The sequence below is a fragment of the Lipophrys pholis genome, assembly GCF_963383615.2.
Source record: "Lipophrys pholis genome assembly, chromosome: 9".
NCBI lineage: Eukaryota > Metazoa > Chordata > Actinopteri > Blenniiformes > Blenniidae > Lipophrys > Lipophrys pholis.
Genome location: NC_137639.1, coordinates 30,630,359 through 30,647,199, shown reverse-complemented (window position 1 = coordinate 30,647,199; position 16,841 = coordinate 30,630,359). Strand labels below are relative to the sequence as shown.

General features: G+C 46.8%; 1 protein-coding gene across 1 annotated transcript; it reads left to right on the top strand.

Annotated features, from left to right (window-relative positions):
* Positions 1 to 12,488: 12,488 nt before the first annotated feature.
* rpz5 (rapunzel 5) lies at positions 12,489 to 16,452 on the top strand. The gene is made up of 2 exons (XM_080470800.1): positions 12,489 to 12,583; positions 14,236 to 16,452. Exon 2 carries the CDS (start codon positions 14,304 to 14,306, stop codon positions 15,483 to 15,485), a length of 1,182 nt encoding a protein of 393 aa, XP_080326926.1. The 5' UTR covers positions 12,489 to 12,583; positions 14,236 to 14,303; the 3' UTR covers positions 15,486 to 16,452.
* Positions 16,453 to 16,841: the final 389 nt, after the last annotated feature.

The following is a 16,841-nucleotide window of genomic DNA, read 5'->3' as shown; positions in this document are numbered from 1 at the left end:
ATTCATAAATTAGAGGAAGAAGATGCTCTATGACCTGATGTTAGAGGAGGAAGATGCTCCAAAATCTGATGTTAGAAGAGGAAGATGCCCTATGATCTGGTTTTGGAGGAGGAAGACGCTCCATAATCTGATGTTGGAAGAGGAAGATGCTCTATGATCTGGATGTTAGAGGAGGAAGATGCTGCATAATCTGGATTTGGAGGAGGAAGATGTGCCATAATCTGGATGTGAGAGGAGGAAGATGCTCTATAATCTGGACGTAAGAGGAGGAAGATGCTCCCTAATCTGGTTTTGGAGGAGGGAGCTGCTCTATAATCTGGATGTGAGAGGAGTGAGATGCTCTATAATCTGGATGTGAGAGGAGTGAGATGCTCTATAATCTGGATGTGAAAGGCGTGAGATGCTCTATAATCTGATGTTAGAGGAGAGTTTCCAGCGGGAGGTGAACTTGTGAGTCTGCAGCAGGAGATAAAATTTGCCTCTGATGCATCCCAACCTTCTTCCCTACGTCTCGGCCCCGTGTTGACCCCCCCCCCCCCCCCCCCCCCCCCCCAGAACTCCCTCCCAGGACTGCAGCAGGTTGACGGCCTCTTCAGCTCTGAAGAATCTCTGACTATCAATCCTGGTTCTTGTTCTCTGTACCTCCATCCATCCTCCTTGTTTCCTCCTGTGATCAGGAGCAACAAGCAGGAGCTGAACAGCCTCTTCGTGTTTGACTTTAATGGTTTCAATGTGAGCAGAAGTGGCGGGGGGGGGGGGGGGGGGGGGGGGGGTTAACTGGCCCATGCACATGGTGGGGGGGGGGGGGGTTGTCTCGAGGGTACGTGAGAGCAGACATGAGTAAAAGCGTGAGAAAGAGGAAATGAAGGAGAGCAGAAACAGGAAATGACACGTCTCCCCCAGTCTGATTCCTCCAGAGACTCAAACTAACCAGGAGCGGCTCTAATGGATTCAAGGTCCGGGGCAACACACAATCATGGACCCCCCATGAGGTTAACCCCTAACGCTCTGAACAAACATCCATCATGTCCTGAAGAGCTGTTCCTCCAGCAGAACACGCTTCTCAGAGTGCTGCCCCCTGGAGGATTCTAGGTTTTCTACAGAACACCTGGTTCTCAGCGCTGCCCCCTGGAGGATTCTAGGTTTTCTACAGAACACCTGGTTCTCAGCGCTGCCCCCTGGAGGATTCTAATCCAGCTGATGGAGGTATAGACTGATGGAGGTTCAGACTGATGGAGGTTCAGACTGATGGAGGTTTAGACTGTTGGAGGTTCAGACTGATGGAGGTTCAGACTGATGGAGGTTGAGACTGATGGAGGTTCAGACTGATGGAGGTTCAGACTGATGGAGGTTTAGCTTGTTGGAGGTTCAGACTGATGGAGGTTGAGACTGATGGAGGTTCAGACTGATGGAGGTTTAGACTGTTGGAGGTTGAGACTGATGGAGGTTCAGACTGATGGAGGTTCAGACTGATGGAGGTTCAGACTGTTGGAGGTTCAGACTGATGGAGGTTCAGACTGTTGGAGGTTTAGCTTGTTGGAGGTTCAGACTGATGGAGGTTTAGACTGATGGAGGTTCAGACTGATGGAGGTTCAGACTGTTGGAGGTTTAGACTGATGGAGGTTCAGACTGATGGAGGTTTAGCTTGTTGGAGGTTCAGACTGATGGAGGTTCAGACTGATGGAGGTTTAGACTGATGGAGGTTCAGACTGTTGGAGGTTCAGACTGATGGAGGTTCAGACTGTTGGAGGTTTAGACTGATGGAGGTTCAGACTGATGGAGGTTTAGCTTGTTGGAGGTTCAGACTGATGGAGGTTGAGACTGATGGAGGTTCAGACTGATGGAGGTTCAGACTGTTGGAGGTTCAGACTGATGGAGGTTCAGACTGTTGGAGGTTCAGACTGATGGAGGTTCAGACTGATGGAGGACCTGTACTGCATTGAGCTCGTTTTGTTTCTCTTCCTCCATGTTTCACCACGTTGTCTCATGTCATCTGCACGCACTCTATCAAAATAAAATAATTGTATGAAATATATTAACACTTAATAAACATGAGAAAAGTTATATATTGTGATAGAAAATATTATTAATTTAATATCTGCCACATGATATTTTGTATTTAAAATGTAATTGATGAAATTTAAATAGTATATTATTTATATTATTAGTTGTGAAAGGTATATATATATATATATATATATATAAGGTATATATTTGAATTATTTTTTGGATACAAATAACCACTAGGGTATAAATTGGTTAATTGTTAGGGTGGAGAAGCGTTTGGGCATTAGTTATTTCATTTACTTATTTTTGGCTTTGCTCTGTTATGTTTATATGTTTTGTGTGTTTTTATATAATTTGGTTGTTTTGTGTACCACATGTCCAAAATAAACTGTTCAATCAATCAATCAAAGCATTAGTCAAACCATTTTTAATGAAAGTTTAAATCAGAACTTGCTCAGTCTTAACTAAGGTCTCTGGGCAGGAAGTGGGTGTGAAACCTTCAGGATGCTGCAGCATCAACGGCCCCCAAAGACCAATTCATCTGTCCTCTCAAGCATTAGCTGATTAAAGTGCTAATCGCTGTATTGATCAGTAATCTGAAGCCTTTTCTTCCCTCCGTTTTCCTTTGGTTTGGGCTTTTTGACGTCTTTCAACGCAGACGACGGTGACGAGTGTTTTATCGACGGAAGGTTTTGGCCTCGGATCCCGTTTGGCTCGTCTCATCTGGACCGAAGCTCATTTCATTCAGTTGTATTGAAAAGTGCAACTGAATAATTCTAAAGTTTTAGATTATTAAGTCCTGATGTCTCACGTGAGGTTAGAACATTCTTTATTTTTGAATTTCCTGCTTTACATTTGTTTTTCACTGGATGATCGCTACAAACCTCATTATGATTTTAATGATTCGACTAAACTCAGTTGGATTCGTTCTTCGGGAATAAATGAAGTTAAGAAGTAAAACTGACAATGAAAAAAATATCCCCCATCATTGGAGGGTCTGGGTCATCCTCCAGCTCAGGCCCTCTACCAGAGTCTGAGCTCCTCTACCAGAGTCTGAGGTCCTCTACCAGAGTCTGAGCTCCTCTATCAGAGTCTGAGGTCCTCTGCCAGAGTCTGAGGTCCTCTACCAGAGTCTGAGGTCCTCTACCAGAGTCTGAGGGTCTCTACCAGAGTCTGAGGTCCTCTACCAGAGTCTGAGATTCTCTACCGGAATCTGAGGGTCTCTACCAGAGTCTGAGGTCCTCTATCAGAGTCTGAGGTCCTCTACCAGAGTCTGGGCTCCTCTACCAGAGTCTGAGGTCCTCTACCAGAGTCTGGGCTCCTCTACCAGAGTCTGAGGTCATCTACCAGAGTCTGAGGTCCTCTACCAGAGTCTGAGGGTCTCTACCAGAGTCTGAGGTCATCTACCAGAGTCTGAGGTCCTCTACCAGAGTCTGAGGGTCTCTACCAGAGTCTGGGCTCCTCTACCAGAGTCTGAGGTCATCTACCAGAGTCTGAGGTCCTCTACCAGAGTCTGAGGGTCTCAACCAGAGTCTGAGGTCCTCTATCAGAGTCTGAGGTCCTCTACCAGAGTCTGAGGTTCTCTACCAGAGTCTGAGGTCCTCTATCAGAGTCTGAGGGTCTCTATTAGAGTCTGAGATCCTCTACCAGAGTCTGAGGTCCTCTACCAGAGTCTGAATAACTGATGAACTATAGAATCCAGGTGTTTCTGCTTCAGACATGTTTGATACGATTGCAGCTTCTAATCAGTTTTTCTCGGTTCTTCTTTTCAAGACGGATCTTCTTGTTCGGACTCGATTTGTTTGTGATCTTATTTCCGATCGGATCTCAGACGGTGAAGAAAACAAGACGGGCTGGTTGGCGAATGCTGCTGTGATCGACCCGCCGCCTCCTGCCAGCCCCCGAGCCTTCATCTGCTTCCTCACATCGCTGAGTATTGATTGGTGTGTGACGGAGGCTGACGGAGGCTGACGGAGGCCTTCCCTCGGCACACGGATAGTTGGGTCAAGTCTTACGGGCCAAAGGTCACTGCTGTCAGGAGGAAACGGCCTGGGTGGTTATCAGCTGGGGGATAAGAGACAGCCGCCTGCCCTCTGCTCCGCCCGGCTGCCTTCATGCAGCTTTATTGAAGTTAATTTTTAACATTTATCTCGACTCAGCGATTGAAGCTTCACCAGCACGATGAACAGACGCAACGGAATCGTTTCTCAAATCGAAGGCAGCGGTCACACAACGACGTTGCACGTGATAACGCATTGTTTTCGTTTAGGAAGAGTTTCAGGTTTACACGGCAACATTCTGAAAACTACGTCTGTTTCTACAACAACAGAAACACTGAACAGATGCAGTTTTCATGTTGGGCCACTAGTTGATGCTGGTACCTTCACCAACAAAAGTTTGACGATGAAGGTTATGTTTTTGTTTGCACGTATTTATTTAATGTTTGTATGTATTTTACAAAATGTTCACATAAACTCTTTATAAATTGGATGAAATCTTCAGGGATGATTTGTCATCATCCAAGGACCACTCGATTATATTTTGAGATGTTAGTGGCAAGCTGTTTTTGAATAAATCCCCACAAACTGCGAACAGATTTCCCATACGAAGTGGATGAGAGAGGCACATCATGGAGGAGATCAGAGGAGATCAGCGTCTTGTTTCTGGTCCAATCTGGCTCAATGAATGAAGACGGATCAGCTATTTCGGGATATTTGGTTGGAAGTAATATCAAACTCAATCACTAAAATCCTGAATTCTTTTTCTAAAAGTATTGCACATGACCTCTCAGCGCCCACCTGCAGCACCTCTGCTGACCACCAGGAGGCCCACAGTTTAGGAATCACTCTTCTCATTATGAACTAACTGAAAACTGGTCCAAATTACAGATTACAACCAAAATCAGTTATTATCAAACCACCACAGAATCAAAGTGACACCAGCAATATTACTACTACTACTACTACTACTACTACTACTACTAATAATAATAATAATAATAAACAACTTCTTCATATCTCTAGAAAAAGTGTAAACATGTAAATCCCTGACCTTGTTTCCTTCAGAATCTTTGAAGCCTCGTGATCTTTTCTTACTATTAAACCCTATGGATAGTTTGACAGTTTGACAGTTTATTATTAAATAAAAATAATATTTGTTCATCTGTTCACTAGAATGTCCGTGTTCTCCCATTGTTCATGTTTAGAGCTGTTTGTTCTCTGCTGCGCGCGTGTGTGTGTGTGTGTGTGTGTGTGTGTGTGTGTGTGTGTGTGTGTGTGTGGTTTCATTACAAAACACGAGTGGAAGTTTAATTCATTTACAAAGTAAATGACAACACGAAAAAGAGGAGTTACTATTTAGTTACTTTACCTATACAGAGTAAATGTGTTGCAATACCACCTGTGGCCATAAGAAGGTGAAGTGAGTCATTCTATCGTTGAGCCTGTCCACAGAACAAGAAATACTGCAAGGCTCTAAATAACTATTAAATAACTTTCACCTCATCACTGCCATCTAGTGCACACAACTGGTATTACCTGATGAGGACACGGCAACCTGATTGAATCATTGTGAAGGTTGTTTTTGTCTGCATGTATTTATTTATTTATTGGTATGTGTGTATGTATCTTACCAACTTTTCACAAAAATCTAATGACCTGAATTGCATGAAATTTTCAGGGATGATTTGTCGTCATCCAAGGGTGGTTCCATTGAATTTTGAGGGTGATTGGGTCAAAGATCAAAAAAGTATTTTGTCAAAGTACTGTCAGGTTTAATGATGTCAAACCAACACCAAAATGTTCCATTTTCAATTCCCTATCCTCTGACATGCGACATGATGTAGTGACGTCATTTCCCTGGTTCGCAGTTTGGGGTCAAATGTTGGGGGGGGGGGCACAAGGAAATAGTACAATGTGTGTAGATCAGTGTCAAACAGTAATGGCATGAAGCAAATCAAACGACCACGACAGATGGAAGATGTGGTGCATCGAATAACCTTATAATCCATTGGTTTCCATGGTGACAGATGTGGCGTTGGCGAAGGTCTCCATTCTCCCGAGTGTAGCTCTAGTGACTAGAGGATTCAACGTGACAGTGGAACTTCTCCCTGTCGCACTGTCAGGAAAGAGGAAGTGATAGCAGCTCTGCGGCTTTTAGTTTTCATGCAAAAAACCTTGAACCGAACAGGGGAAGCACTTTCTCTCCGCTGCCGCCCGGCCTTGACGTCTGCGACCGGCTGATGCTACGTCCTGCGTGACCTGGAAACATCTGGAGCGTGGCCGCCCACAACGAGGAAAACCACGACCGGAGTCATTCCTGGGAAAATACCGAGGATGTGTTTTTCTCTCTCGTCATGAAAAAAACAACAAAAACAAAACAGAAAACAACAGACGTGAACATGAAACCTGCATCATGATGTTCGGCCCCGTGGCGAGGAGAATGTGTGGGAGGTTTGACTCACCAGCCCGGAACGCTTCCTCTATCAACGTGTCTTTATATCGATTCACGAGGTTAATTTGGGACTTGATTCACATGCACATGACACCGCGAAGATGAGGATTGCTGATTCAGCAGGTTCAGTATTAATTCAGTAGAAGTTACATGAAAAGAGAGAAAGGGTCCAGAGTCTCAAGAGTCTCAAGAGACGACTTAAACATTACGAAAGAAGGATATTTAGAGACGCACCGATACCGATACTGATACAGGTATCGGGACTGATACTGTACAGAGTACCTGTATTCATCAAAGCTCCCGGATACAACCAGACGAGTACTAAGTGATGTCATCAGTCATCGTCGTCGTCAGCAGGAAGAAGAGAGGGCGAGCGACGCCGGCGGTTTGGAGATTCTTTAATATTAAAGAAAACACAAAGGGCAAAAGAAAGATGGACTATAGATTATGTTGTGACGAAATATCAAGAGGAGGAAGAAGATAGTTCGTACATCACCAGCAGCTTCATCACCAGCAGAGTTAACCCGATGATTAGTTTAACTACTACTCCGAGTCATGCTACATGCTACATGCTACATGCTAAACAGTCTCTGGGCTCACACACTAGCGATGCTACGTGTTACATGATAAACATGATTAAAGTCTGACTGATACACTTCTCGAGGATTTAAGTCTCAAAATACTCGACGGCTCCCTGAGGTTCAAAATCCTTTGTAATCCAAAGGTTGATCAATAAATAGTGAAAATAAAGGCAGTTTAAACTACTTTTTCTTTACACTTGTGAAAATCGTCATACTGCTGTGGACTCGGGAGCCTCAAATCAAATGTAAAAAATACAAGGTGTGTGTATTGTTGTGTACTTGCGGAGTGACGTTTGTTTTGTTTTGTTTTCTCTGTGTATTTTCTGAGCAGTTTTCCAGCAGGAGCTCGTAACCCTCAGGATGTTGACAGAATCCTACATCTTCTAAAAGCACCGGCCAGAACAGACGCTTCAAACCACCAGTGACTCAAGAAGTTTGCGTCAAATCGTCATCTAGTTTTGATGAGTTTTACTTTGTGGGGGAAGATAAACAAAGACACATTTCCTCATAGTGGGAATCCAGTTTGCTCATAGGAGTAGGCGGACGCCGCTATTCAGGGCACTTCCACATGAGAGTGGGTGAACCTGGAGCCGGGGACATGAGTTAGTTAGTCTGATTCAACTCTGGTCTCAGGATCAAATCAGAGTTTGTCTGAGTCCAACGATCAGAAGCAGCAGCATTGTTCAGATTTCCAAATTACACCAAAACAACCAGAAATTAGACAGTAAATAAATAAACTTGTGCGAGCTGAGGTCCAACAAGTTTAGAATTTAAAATTTAACATTGACAAAGGATAAAGTGTTTCGTAGAGACGCACCGATACAATTTTTTTAAGGGACGAGTACGAGTACTGCTGGTACAGAGTATCGATCTGAGTACTTATTAACTGCCATATTGTCTAATTCATACTCCATACATGAAGGCTATGCGTCAGCGGCAACCTCCTCCACCTTCCTCTGTGTCGTCGCTACGTCACCTCCACCAGCCTCACAGTCTACAGCAGCACAGCGCAGAGCGTAGCATCTCTCTGCTCAGCGCTATGCTACTGTAGACCGAGGGACCGAGCTGCTGGTGATGAGTCACTTTAATCATGATTAGCATGTAGCATGTAGCATCGCTGGTGTGTGAGCCTGAAACTCTTTAGCATGTAGCACGTTGCACGGCTCAGAGTTAGTGTTTGTGGGGGTGTTGGTGGAGGTGTTGGTGTTGGTTTTGGTGTTGGTGTTGGTGTTGTTGGAGGTGTTGGTGTTGTTGGAGGTGTTGGTGGAAGTGTTGGTGTTGTTGGTGTTGTTGGAGGTGTTGGTGGAGGTGTTGGTGTTGGTGTTGTTGGAGGTGTTGGTGTTGTTGGAGGTGTTGGTGGAAGTGTTGGTGTTGTTGGAGGTGTTGGTAGAAGTGTAGGTGTTGTTGGAGGTGTTGGTAGAAGTGTAGGTGTTGTTGGAGGTGTTGGTGGAAGTGTTGGTGTTGGTGGAGGTGTTGGTGTTGTTGGAGGTGTTGGTGGAAGTGTAGGTGTTGTTGGAGGTGTTGGTGGAAGTGTTGGTGTTGGTGGAGGTGTTGGTGTTGTTGGAGGTGTTGGTAGAAGTGTTGGTGTTGTTGGAGGTGTTGGTGGAAGTGTAGGTGTTGTTGGAGGTGTTGGTGGAAGTGTTGGTGTTGGTGGAGGTGTTGGTGGAAGTGTTGGTGTTGGTGGAGGTGTTGGTGTTGTTGGAGGTGTTGGTGGAAGTGTTGGTGTTGTTGGAGGTGTTGGTGGAAATGTTGGTGTTGTTGGTGTTGTTGGAGGTGTTGGTGGGGGTGTTGGTGGAGGTGTTGGTGTTGGTGTTGGTTTTGGTGTTGGTGTTGGTGTTGTTGGAGGTGTTGGTGTTGTTGGAGGTGTTGGTGGAAGTGTTGGTGTTGTTGGAGGTGTTGGTGGAAGTGTAGGTGTTGTTGGAGGTGTTGGTGTTGTTGGAGGTGTTGGTGGAAGTGTTGGTGTTGTTGGAGGTGTTGGTGGAGGTGTTGGTGGAGGTGTTGTTGGAGGTGTTGGTGGAGGTGTTGTTGGAGGTGTTGGTGGAGGTGTTGGTGTTGGTGGAGGATAGTGAGCAGTGATGTGCAGGAGGATCATTGGAGGAAACAGAACTGCTCTCAGACTTTCACATTAAATGTCGCCTCACGAGTTCTAAACCACCAACCAGCATCTCCTCAGACGTTCAGTAAGTTTTCAGGTCCTTTTAATGAGGAAGTGACTCTCGTACCTGTTCTGGTTTATTCCAGCTCGGTTCCAGATCACATTCAGAGCTGGGATTACCAGTGAGGCATGAGCAGCTTTAAAGTGGTCCAGCTGAGAACAGAAACACCGCGAGAGAAATATTCCACTTGAATAGAAATCCTACAGTCGAGCGTTACTCTGCCTGTCGTCTCATCACGTCACTGATCAGTGTTTATACAACAGCAGGTCTCCACAGGCTCCGGCACATCTCCACTCGTTCACACGCTCACCGCCAGAGAAGCTTTTAATGTGATCCTCTGAGCACAGATCAGCTTCCTGGCTGCAGCTCAGGCCTCTGGCGATCGCCCGCCTGCTCAGGTGTATTTAAAGAACCCGTTAGGCCCGCCCACTTATATTTTCCCACGGGACTCAGCCAAATCCTGCATGACGGAAGCCAGTTTTTATTTTTTTTCTTTCAAACCGTTGACTGTATTCATGCAGCGATCCTTTAATTCCCTCGTCTGAAGCTGCAGCTCGACGAGAATACGAGCGTTTAGGTTCTGCCTGAATCGCCGTCACACTGAGGGACACTGTTTGTTGTTTGAGGCGTTGTCATTGCGGGAATCTTCTGAATGCTTTCTGCTCTTTATCCCTCCCATCATTAGCACTATTGACGTCCTGGACCTGCGGCCATTAAGGCTCCCAGTGAGCCGAGGAGGCGTCTGGTGGCGAGGAGCATCAAGAACCTCTGACCAAGGTCACAGAGATAAGAGGCGTCCTCGCCATTCATCATTTCAGCTTCCAGACTAACAGATGAGCTTTAGACTTCTTAGCATCAAATTTTAAGCAAAAGAAAAACTCAAAACATTTTGAATTCTTTTCAACACAAACTCATATTTTTTACATTTTTATATTTTTTTACATTCAGTTTGAGGGTTCAAACCTGCTTGTCTCATCAAAATAAGAGCTTCTCAAAAGAGAAGAAAAATCCACCTTATTTTGATGTTTATGTTGTATGTGAAAAGTCATGTCCTAGAAATGAGGATAAACTTGGCTTTTCTAATGTGTTCTACTTCCTGTAGCTTAAAGTCAAAGCCCGTCTGAGTTAAAAGTCAAATTGTTATTCTGGAAAAAACTCAGAGATGTTGAAACACTGATTTAACATCGTAAAGTTCAAAGTCTTGTGACACGTCCTTATTTCCGGTCCAATGTAGGATCGAGGCCTCCACAGAAGATTTCACTCTGGTTTTCTACGGGGATTTTAATGTCAAGAGAAAATATTCGGTTCCTAGAAGCCACTTTCTGACTTTCACCAAAAAACAAGTTTCAAAAAGGAACCAACCAGGAAGCAGCGCGTTTCTGCATCGACCAACCAGCTCGGAGCTCCCCAAGGACTCCTGAAGCAGATTCCTGTGAAACGAGACAAAACAGCGACCCAGAGCTTCCTGCCTGCGTCTGCTCAGCTGAGCCTCGTCTGCTCGTGTTTCTCCCTGGTTTCCACCTGGAGCGTCCCGAACCACAACGAGACAAACGCTTTCTGCACTTCAGAGCAGCAGAGCAGCAGAGCAGCAGAGCATCAGAGCAGTAGAGCAGCAGGCCGGGCGAGGTGTGCTATTGGGCGAGGTGTCCTATTGGGCGAGGTGTCCTATTGGCTGAGGTGTCCTGCCAGGTGAGGAGTCTTGCAGGACGAGGTGTCCTATTGGGCGAGGTGTCCTGCCGGGCGAGGTGTCCTACTGGACCAGGTGTCCTGCCGGGCGAGGTGTCCTATTGGGCCAGGTGTCCTATTGGGCCAGGTGTCCTATTGGCTGAGGTGTCCTGCCAGGTGAGGAGTCCTGCAGGACGAGGTGTCCTATTGGGCGAGGTGTCCTATTGGGTGAAGTGTCCTGCCGGGTGAGGTGTCCTATTGGGCGAGGTGTCCTATTGGGCCAGGTGTCCTGCCAGGTGAGGAGTCCTGCAGGACGAGGTGTCCTATTGGGCGAGGTGTCCGTCCGGTACCGCCCATCACGCCACATACTGTTGACTCACTGTGAAAATTCGCTCGCCACCTTCTGATGGTCACAAGTGTGAGATGTGGCAGCGGGACGCCACGGCGGCGAGGCGGCGGCGGCCAGCATTCCTGTGCTCCCGCCTCCTCGCGACACAGTCATCTCCATTTTCGTCTTTTTCTCTGAGCCAGCAGCGACTGTGGTGGTTTGAGTTTGGAGAACACAGGGCGTCTTTCACCCGTCTGCTCTGTGACGGAGCGATTCTCACAGAGCTACCCGGCAGGGGAAACGTCCTCCCTGATTGCAACGCTCCACTGCAGCGACCAGTCACTTTCTGGGACGAATCGGACTAATCAGAGCAAAGCAGGTCAACAAGTTTTACTTTACAGATCATCTGCAGAATCTGAGGCACCGCTTGCACGTGAAAACATCAAGTTTCCTGTTGACACAGTAACTTTCTGGAAACGATGGGAGAAGAATCTGCTGTAAACATTAACTACGGGAGAAGATGGACATTCAAACGAGTTGGATTGTAATTACAGTGACTGTCAAAATAAAAGTCCCTAGTCCCAAGAGAATATGGACTGGGAGTCACGACACCACGGAGGAAACTTTGTTCTGATGGGCTCTACTGAGCATGCGCTCGGGATTTGAGTCAGGTTTAAGGAAGTCTCGTTTTCGCCCGTCTACGTCGGAGCGTTTTCAAAAAGTTCCACTTCGGGAGCCGTTTCAAAAAAAGCTGAGTTGTCTGTGGCTCTGAACACTGTCGTCTGCCTTTTCAGTTTCAGTTCTGCCTTTTCACCTGAACTCGTTGCCGTGTGCAGGGGCCCTGGAGCAGCTTTGCAGGGAACCACTTGATGCGAGCTGCACAAAAGTTACACAAGTTGGGGGGGGAGCCGCTGTGGTCGTCGTGGCAACCGTGTCTGAACCACAACAAGAGGGGTTTTGTCCACTTCCAGCAGCCGACCTCCGTCTTTGTTTCTCTCGCACACAGAGGCAGAACGAGAGAGAGGAACCAGCTCCGTGGTTTTCCCAGGGTGCACGGCGTCCCCGCATGGGGGAGTGTTTACAGGATGTTATCTGTGTCAGCGCCGGCCCCCCACCCTCATCTCGCTCAGAGTGGGGCTTCTGGAGGAGGAATGCTGGAACGGGATGGAGGAGTTCCAAAGGGGAGTGACGAGAGAGAGAGAGAGAGAGAGAGAGAGAGGGAGGGAGAGAGAGAGAGGGAGAGAGAGAGAGAGGGAGGGAAGGAGAGAGAGGGAGAGAGGGAGGGGGGGGGGGGGTATATATATATATATGCTGGGGAGGCTGGTGCTCACAGGCACAGCTGGACTATCCGATAACTGGACTTTACCCTGCTGGATATTTAACCAAAAAAAAAGGTGAGTTTTTCTTATTAATTGTTTTTTTTTTCAACTCAACATCAATTTATCAGTGGAGAAAGAAAAGACAGAAAAAGAGCAAATGTTTGTGTTTCCTGACCTTGAATTGAAGATTATCTGAGTGTTTGTAACAGGCCTGGCCTCCCTGGGAATAAAACTAATGTTATATAAAGACGAGGTTGTTGTGTCTTGGTTATGTGGCCTCTGCTAAAGCTGCGTAACAAAGCTGTGTCACACTGAACACGGCTTGATTAGTGTTTGATCTGAAGGAGACTCGCCTTGTTTGTTTTTTTACCCTTTTTCTTCTCACTTCTGCTGCTAAAAAAAAAAGAATAAAACTATATTTTCACTTAACACTGGAAGATTTCTATGAGCACAAACCACAGGATAACCCTCAGTAAGTATTATGTTTGTTTGTGTATTTTTCTTTTTATTTCTAGCAGAACAGAAGTTGTGAAGTTTGGAAAAACGGATTTTAAATGTTGTAATTTGGTGAATTGTTTTAAGAAAACAGCTCTGATGGCATGTGACTGAAAAGAAAAGTCAATCTAATTAGTGGGGGCGAGAGGAAAAGGCTGTGAAACGACACCACGGATCTGACCGGTCTGCTGAAGTTCTGTGGAGATTCGATGTTTTTACATTTTATTATAAATGTAAAAACAAATGATGATGGTTGGATGTTTTGGATAAAGTGGAGCTGAAATGAAGAAGAAAGTGTAATTGCATTAATGAACAAGTGCAGCAGCGGGGGAAGTGGAGGAGGGGAGGGGTGGAGGAGGGGAGGGGTAGAAGAGGAGGTGGAGGAGGAGGTGGAGGAGGTGGAGAAGGTGGAGGAGGAGGAGGAGGTAGAGGAGGTGGAGGAGGGGAGGGGTAGAAGAGGAGGTGGAGGAGGTGGAGATGGTGGAGAAGGTGGAGGAGGAGGAGGAGGTAGAGGAGGTGGAGGAGGTGGAGGAGGTGTAGGAGGTGGAGGAGGAGGTGGAGGAGGTGGTGGAGGAGGTGGAGGAGGAGGTGGAGGAGGTGGTGGAGGAGGTGGTGATTTTCTTCTCCCAGACTCTGGGCGTGCCGTTACTGAGCAGGATCTGGACTCCAGGGAGAAGGAAACCAGTTAGATCATCTCCCCCCTGAGACCTATTAACTTACTATCGACAGTAAATCCCCCATTTCTTTATTTCTATTTTTTTTTTTTCAGTCATGTTGTGACCATCTGTGTTTTTCTTTGGTCCTGGTTTTTGTTAGAGCAGTAAAACAATCCCAGAGACGACCAGAGCAGCAGCAGTATTACCAAATACCCAAGTCATGAACACACACACACACACACCATGTTTGTTCTGTAATGCCTTCCGTCCATCCAGAGCGACTCCTTCATGGAAGTGTAATAATGTGTGTCGATGCCACCAAGGCTTTAAAAAAAAAAAAGAGTCCCTGTCATTCACTGAGGCTCTGAGGGTGTGGCCTGAAACTGGATGCCTACATGTGCTGACACGACCCAGCGTTGGTTTTATTGTTGGGCTTGTTTATCAAGAGAATGATTTCTCTGGAAAAGTGAAGTGACTGGAGCTGAAAAACCCGTCTGAGTCAAGAGACACGTAGCTTCCTGTAAATGTCATCAAATCCTCAACTTTACAAAGGTTTCATGTTTCTTCTGCTTTCAGGGGGAAAAAAATAAAAAATCTCTGCCTACCAAATTAGATTATCTGGTGTGAAACGCTTGAACGCAACGATGAGCAGCGTGGCGGACTGGCTGGTCCAGAACAGGGACAAGATCGAGAAGGGCGTGAGGATCATGGGCCAGGCCTCGGAGGTGCTGGCGTCCACCGTGGGCCAGCTCCACCCCGTCCTGGAGGCCGTCTTCGTGGCCTCGGCCGAGCTGCTCAACAACCCCGACAGCAATGAGGCCCGCTACCTGACGCAGCAGTTCGAGCAGGTCAACCAGCAGCTGGAGGGCATCCAGGACGAGATCGACCAGATCGCCCTGGAGCTGCAGAGGACGTCCATGAACAAGCAGAACTTCGACCGCGAGGCGCAGATGCTCAGCCAGTACGAGAAGTTCCAGGACTTTGTCAACGCCAAGCCCAAGTTCAAGGAGAAGAAGATGGAGAAGTTCCTCAGCCACTATGAGAACACCGACACCGACCTGAACCTGGACGCCCTCTACAACGCCGTGCTGGGCGAGAACACGGCGGGCGACCCCATGCTGGAGACGGTGGTCGCCACCGAGCAGAGGAGCCGCCGGGCGGTGGAGGACTTCTGCGCCCGGCTGAAGAAGCTGTTCGTGGTGGGCATCATCGCCGTCATGGGCCACGCCGCCCTCAAGGACGGCGCCGTCGGCGAGGAGATGGTGAAGAAGTGGCAGCAGCGCATGGAGGACGTGGAGGAGCGCATGAAAGCGGCGGTGGACGAGTGCACGGAGAAGTTTGCCGAACAAGCCAAGACGGACTTGGAGCACCTGCTCCAGGAGAGTCCCGGCACCGTGGACCAGGAGTTCACCAAGTCCCTCCTGGGCACGCTGGTCAAGAAGTACGACTGGGTGAGGTGGTCCATCAGGGCCTTCAGCGACCGCGAGCGCATCTTCTTCTTCAACTGGCTGGCCGGGAAGAAGTACCACGGCAGCGGCGGCGCCAACTGGTTCGACATCCTGACCAAGAACAAGATCAAGGTGGTGGTGTCGTTCTGCGTCGAGCCCAAACCCATCAACAAGCGGGAGATCCAGGAGCAGATCGAGCAGCAGAAGCTGAAGGGGAACATGATGGCGGTGGCGCTGTCGCTCAGCAAGAGCTTCCCCAACTGCCTGGTGCACGCCGTCAGCCATTACAAGGCCGTGGTGGAGACCAACAACTTCCACGAGGACTGCTACTACTATGGGAAGCACAAGAGGGCGTACCTGTGCATCCACCCCGAGTAATCATCCCCCCCCCCACCCCCTCCCCCCCGGAATCATGAATGTCGACTAAATGTAGAAATGATCCTCGTCTGGGTTTCGCTGTTTGCAAAGACGTTAATTCTTCTCCACTTGGTTTCTGTCTTTCCTCCGGAGCGACTCGTCTCCCCGCCAGCTTCGTCTTTAGCTTCGTGATTTAATCCTCCTCTCCGCCAGATATTACTGGGGGCGGGGCAACACGCCGACCGATCCTCAGTTTGTTTAGCAGTGACAAACTGTGAAAAGGTTTGGTTAGCATTAGCAACACTACGCTATAGAACAACATTTTATAAAGGAATGTGATTACTCGCGTCAGTCACACGTTAGTAACTGATTACTGTAATGAGATGAGTTACAGAGTTACAGCAGCGCGGACTCGCCCGACAGCAACGTGTCGTTTTCATTCGTTTCAAGCGTAGCAACTTACGCTAGCATTAGCGTTTCTCCGAATGGTTGCTGTTTCTCTAAACTCCTGTTTACCTCCCGCCAACTGATGGACGCTCATCTCAACTTAATGACAGAACTGGACAGATAAAGTAATGCGAACACTACAGTAACTGAGCAGTCTGGAGACTCAAAAAAAAACCAAGCAAACCAAGAGGGAGTATTAAGTTATTCTTTCAAGTAACTAGGTACTTTTTATTTGCAGCAACTAGTAATGTCACTTCACTGCTTCTACAAACGGCGTCACTTCCTGTCGTTGAGGTTTGAATTCCTTAATTGTGTCAAATGTAATCCGTCTGCGAACAATCTGAAGAAAAGCTTGACGACAGGCAATGTAATGGGATTACCTGCTCCTAGTAATATCCAGGTATAGAAGAAAAGTCCAATCAGTTAACTGAGCTGCTTCTGGGGAAATATTCAGAGTTGCAGAGCCGATAAAGAAATCAAAGATTCTTTTTATACATTTTACTTTAATTTTTAATAAACAGAACAAATGTGAACAAATGTTTCTCTGTCGTCTTCATTGTAATCAGTTACTCCTACCAGGCCAGACATCTTTTATATTTAGTTACATTGGTATAAACACAAAGCATGTATACATACTTAGTTACTTCCTGCAAAATGTTTTTCGGGCTTCACTAATACTTTCGAGCAGTTATGACAGGTGAGTAAAGAGGCATCGTCTGTGAACAAAAACACTTGAAAACCAGACAAAGTGCCAAAAAATAACTACTTACAGTAATCTAAGTACTTACTTTCACTTCAGCGTTTAGGATTATAAAAGATGGTGAATAAAATTCTCTCTTTAGATTAAATTACAGAAACTCATCTGAAAAATCATAATAAAGTGAGCAAATGACTCCGAAAGTACCTGAAATATGACTTATTTAAAGTAAT

Coding starts and splice junctions, on each gene's coding strand:
- rpz5 (XM_080470800.1), top strand. CDS start 14,304: ATGAGCAGCGTGGCGGACTGGCTGGTCCAGAACAGGGACAAGATCGAG.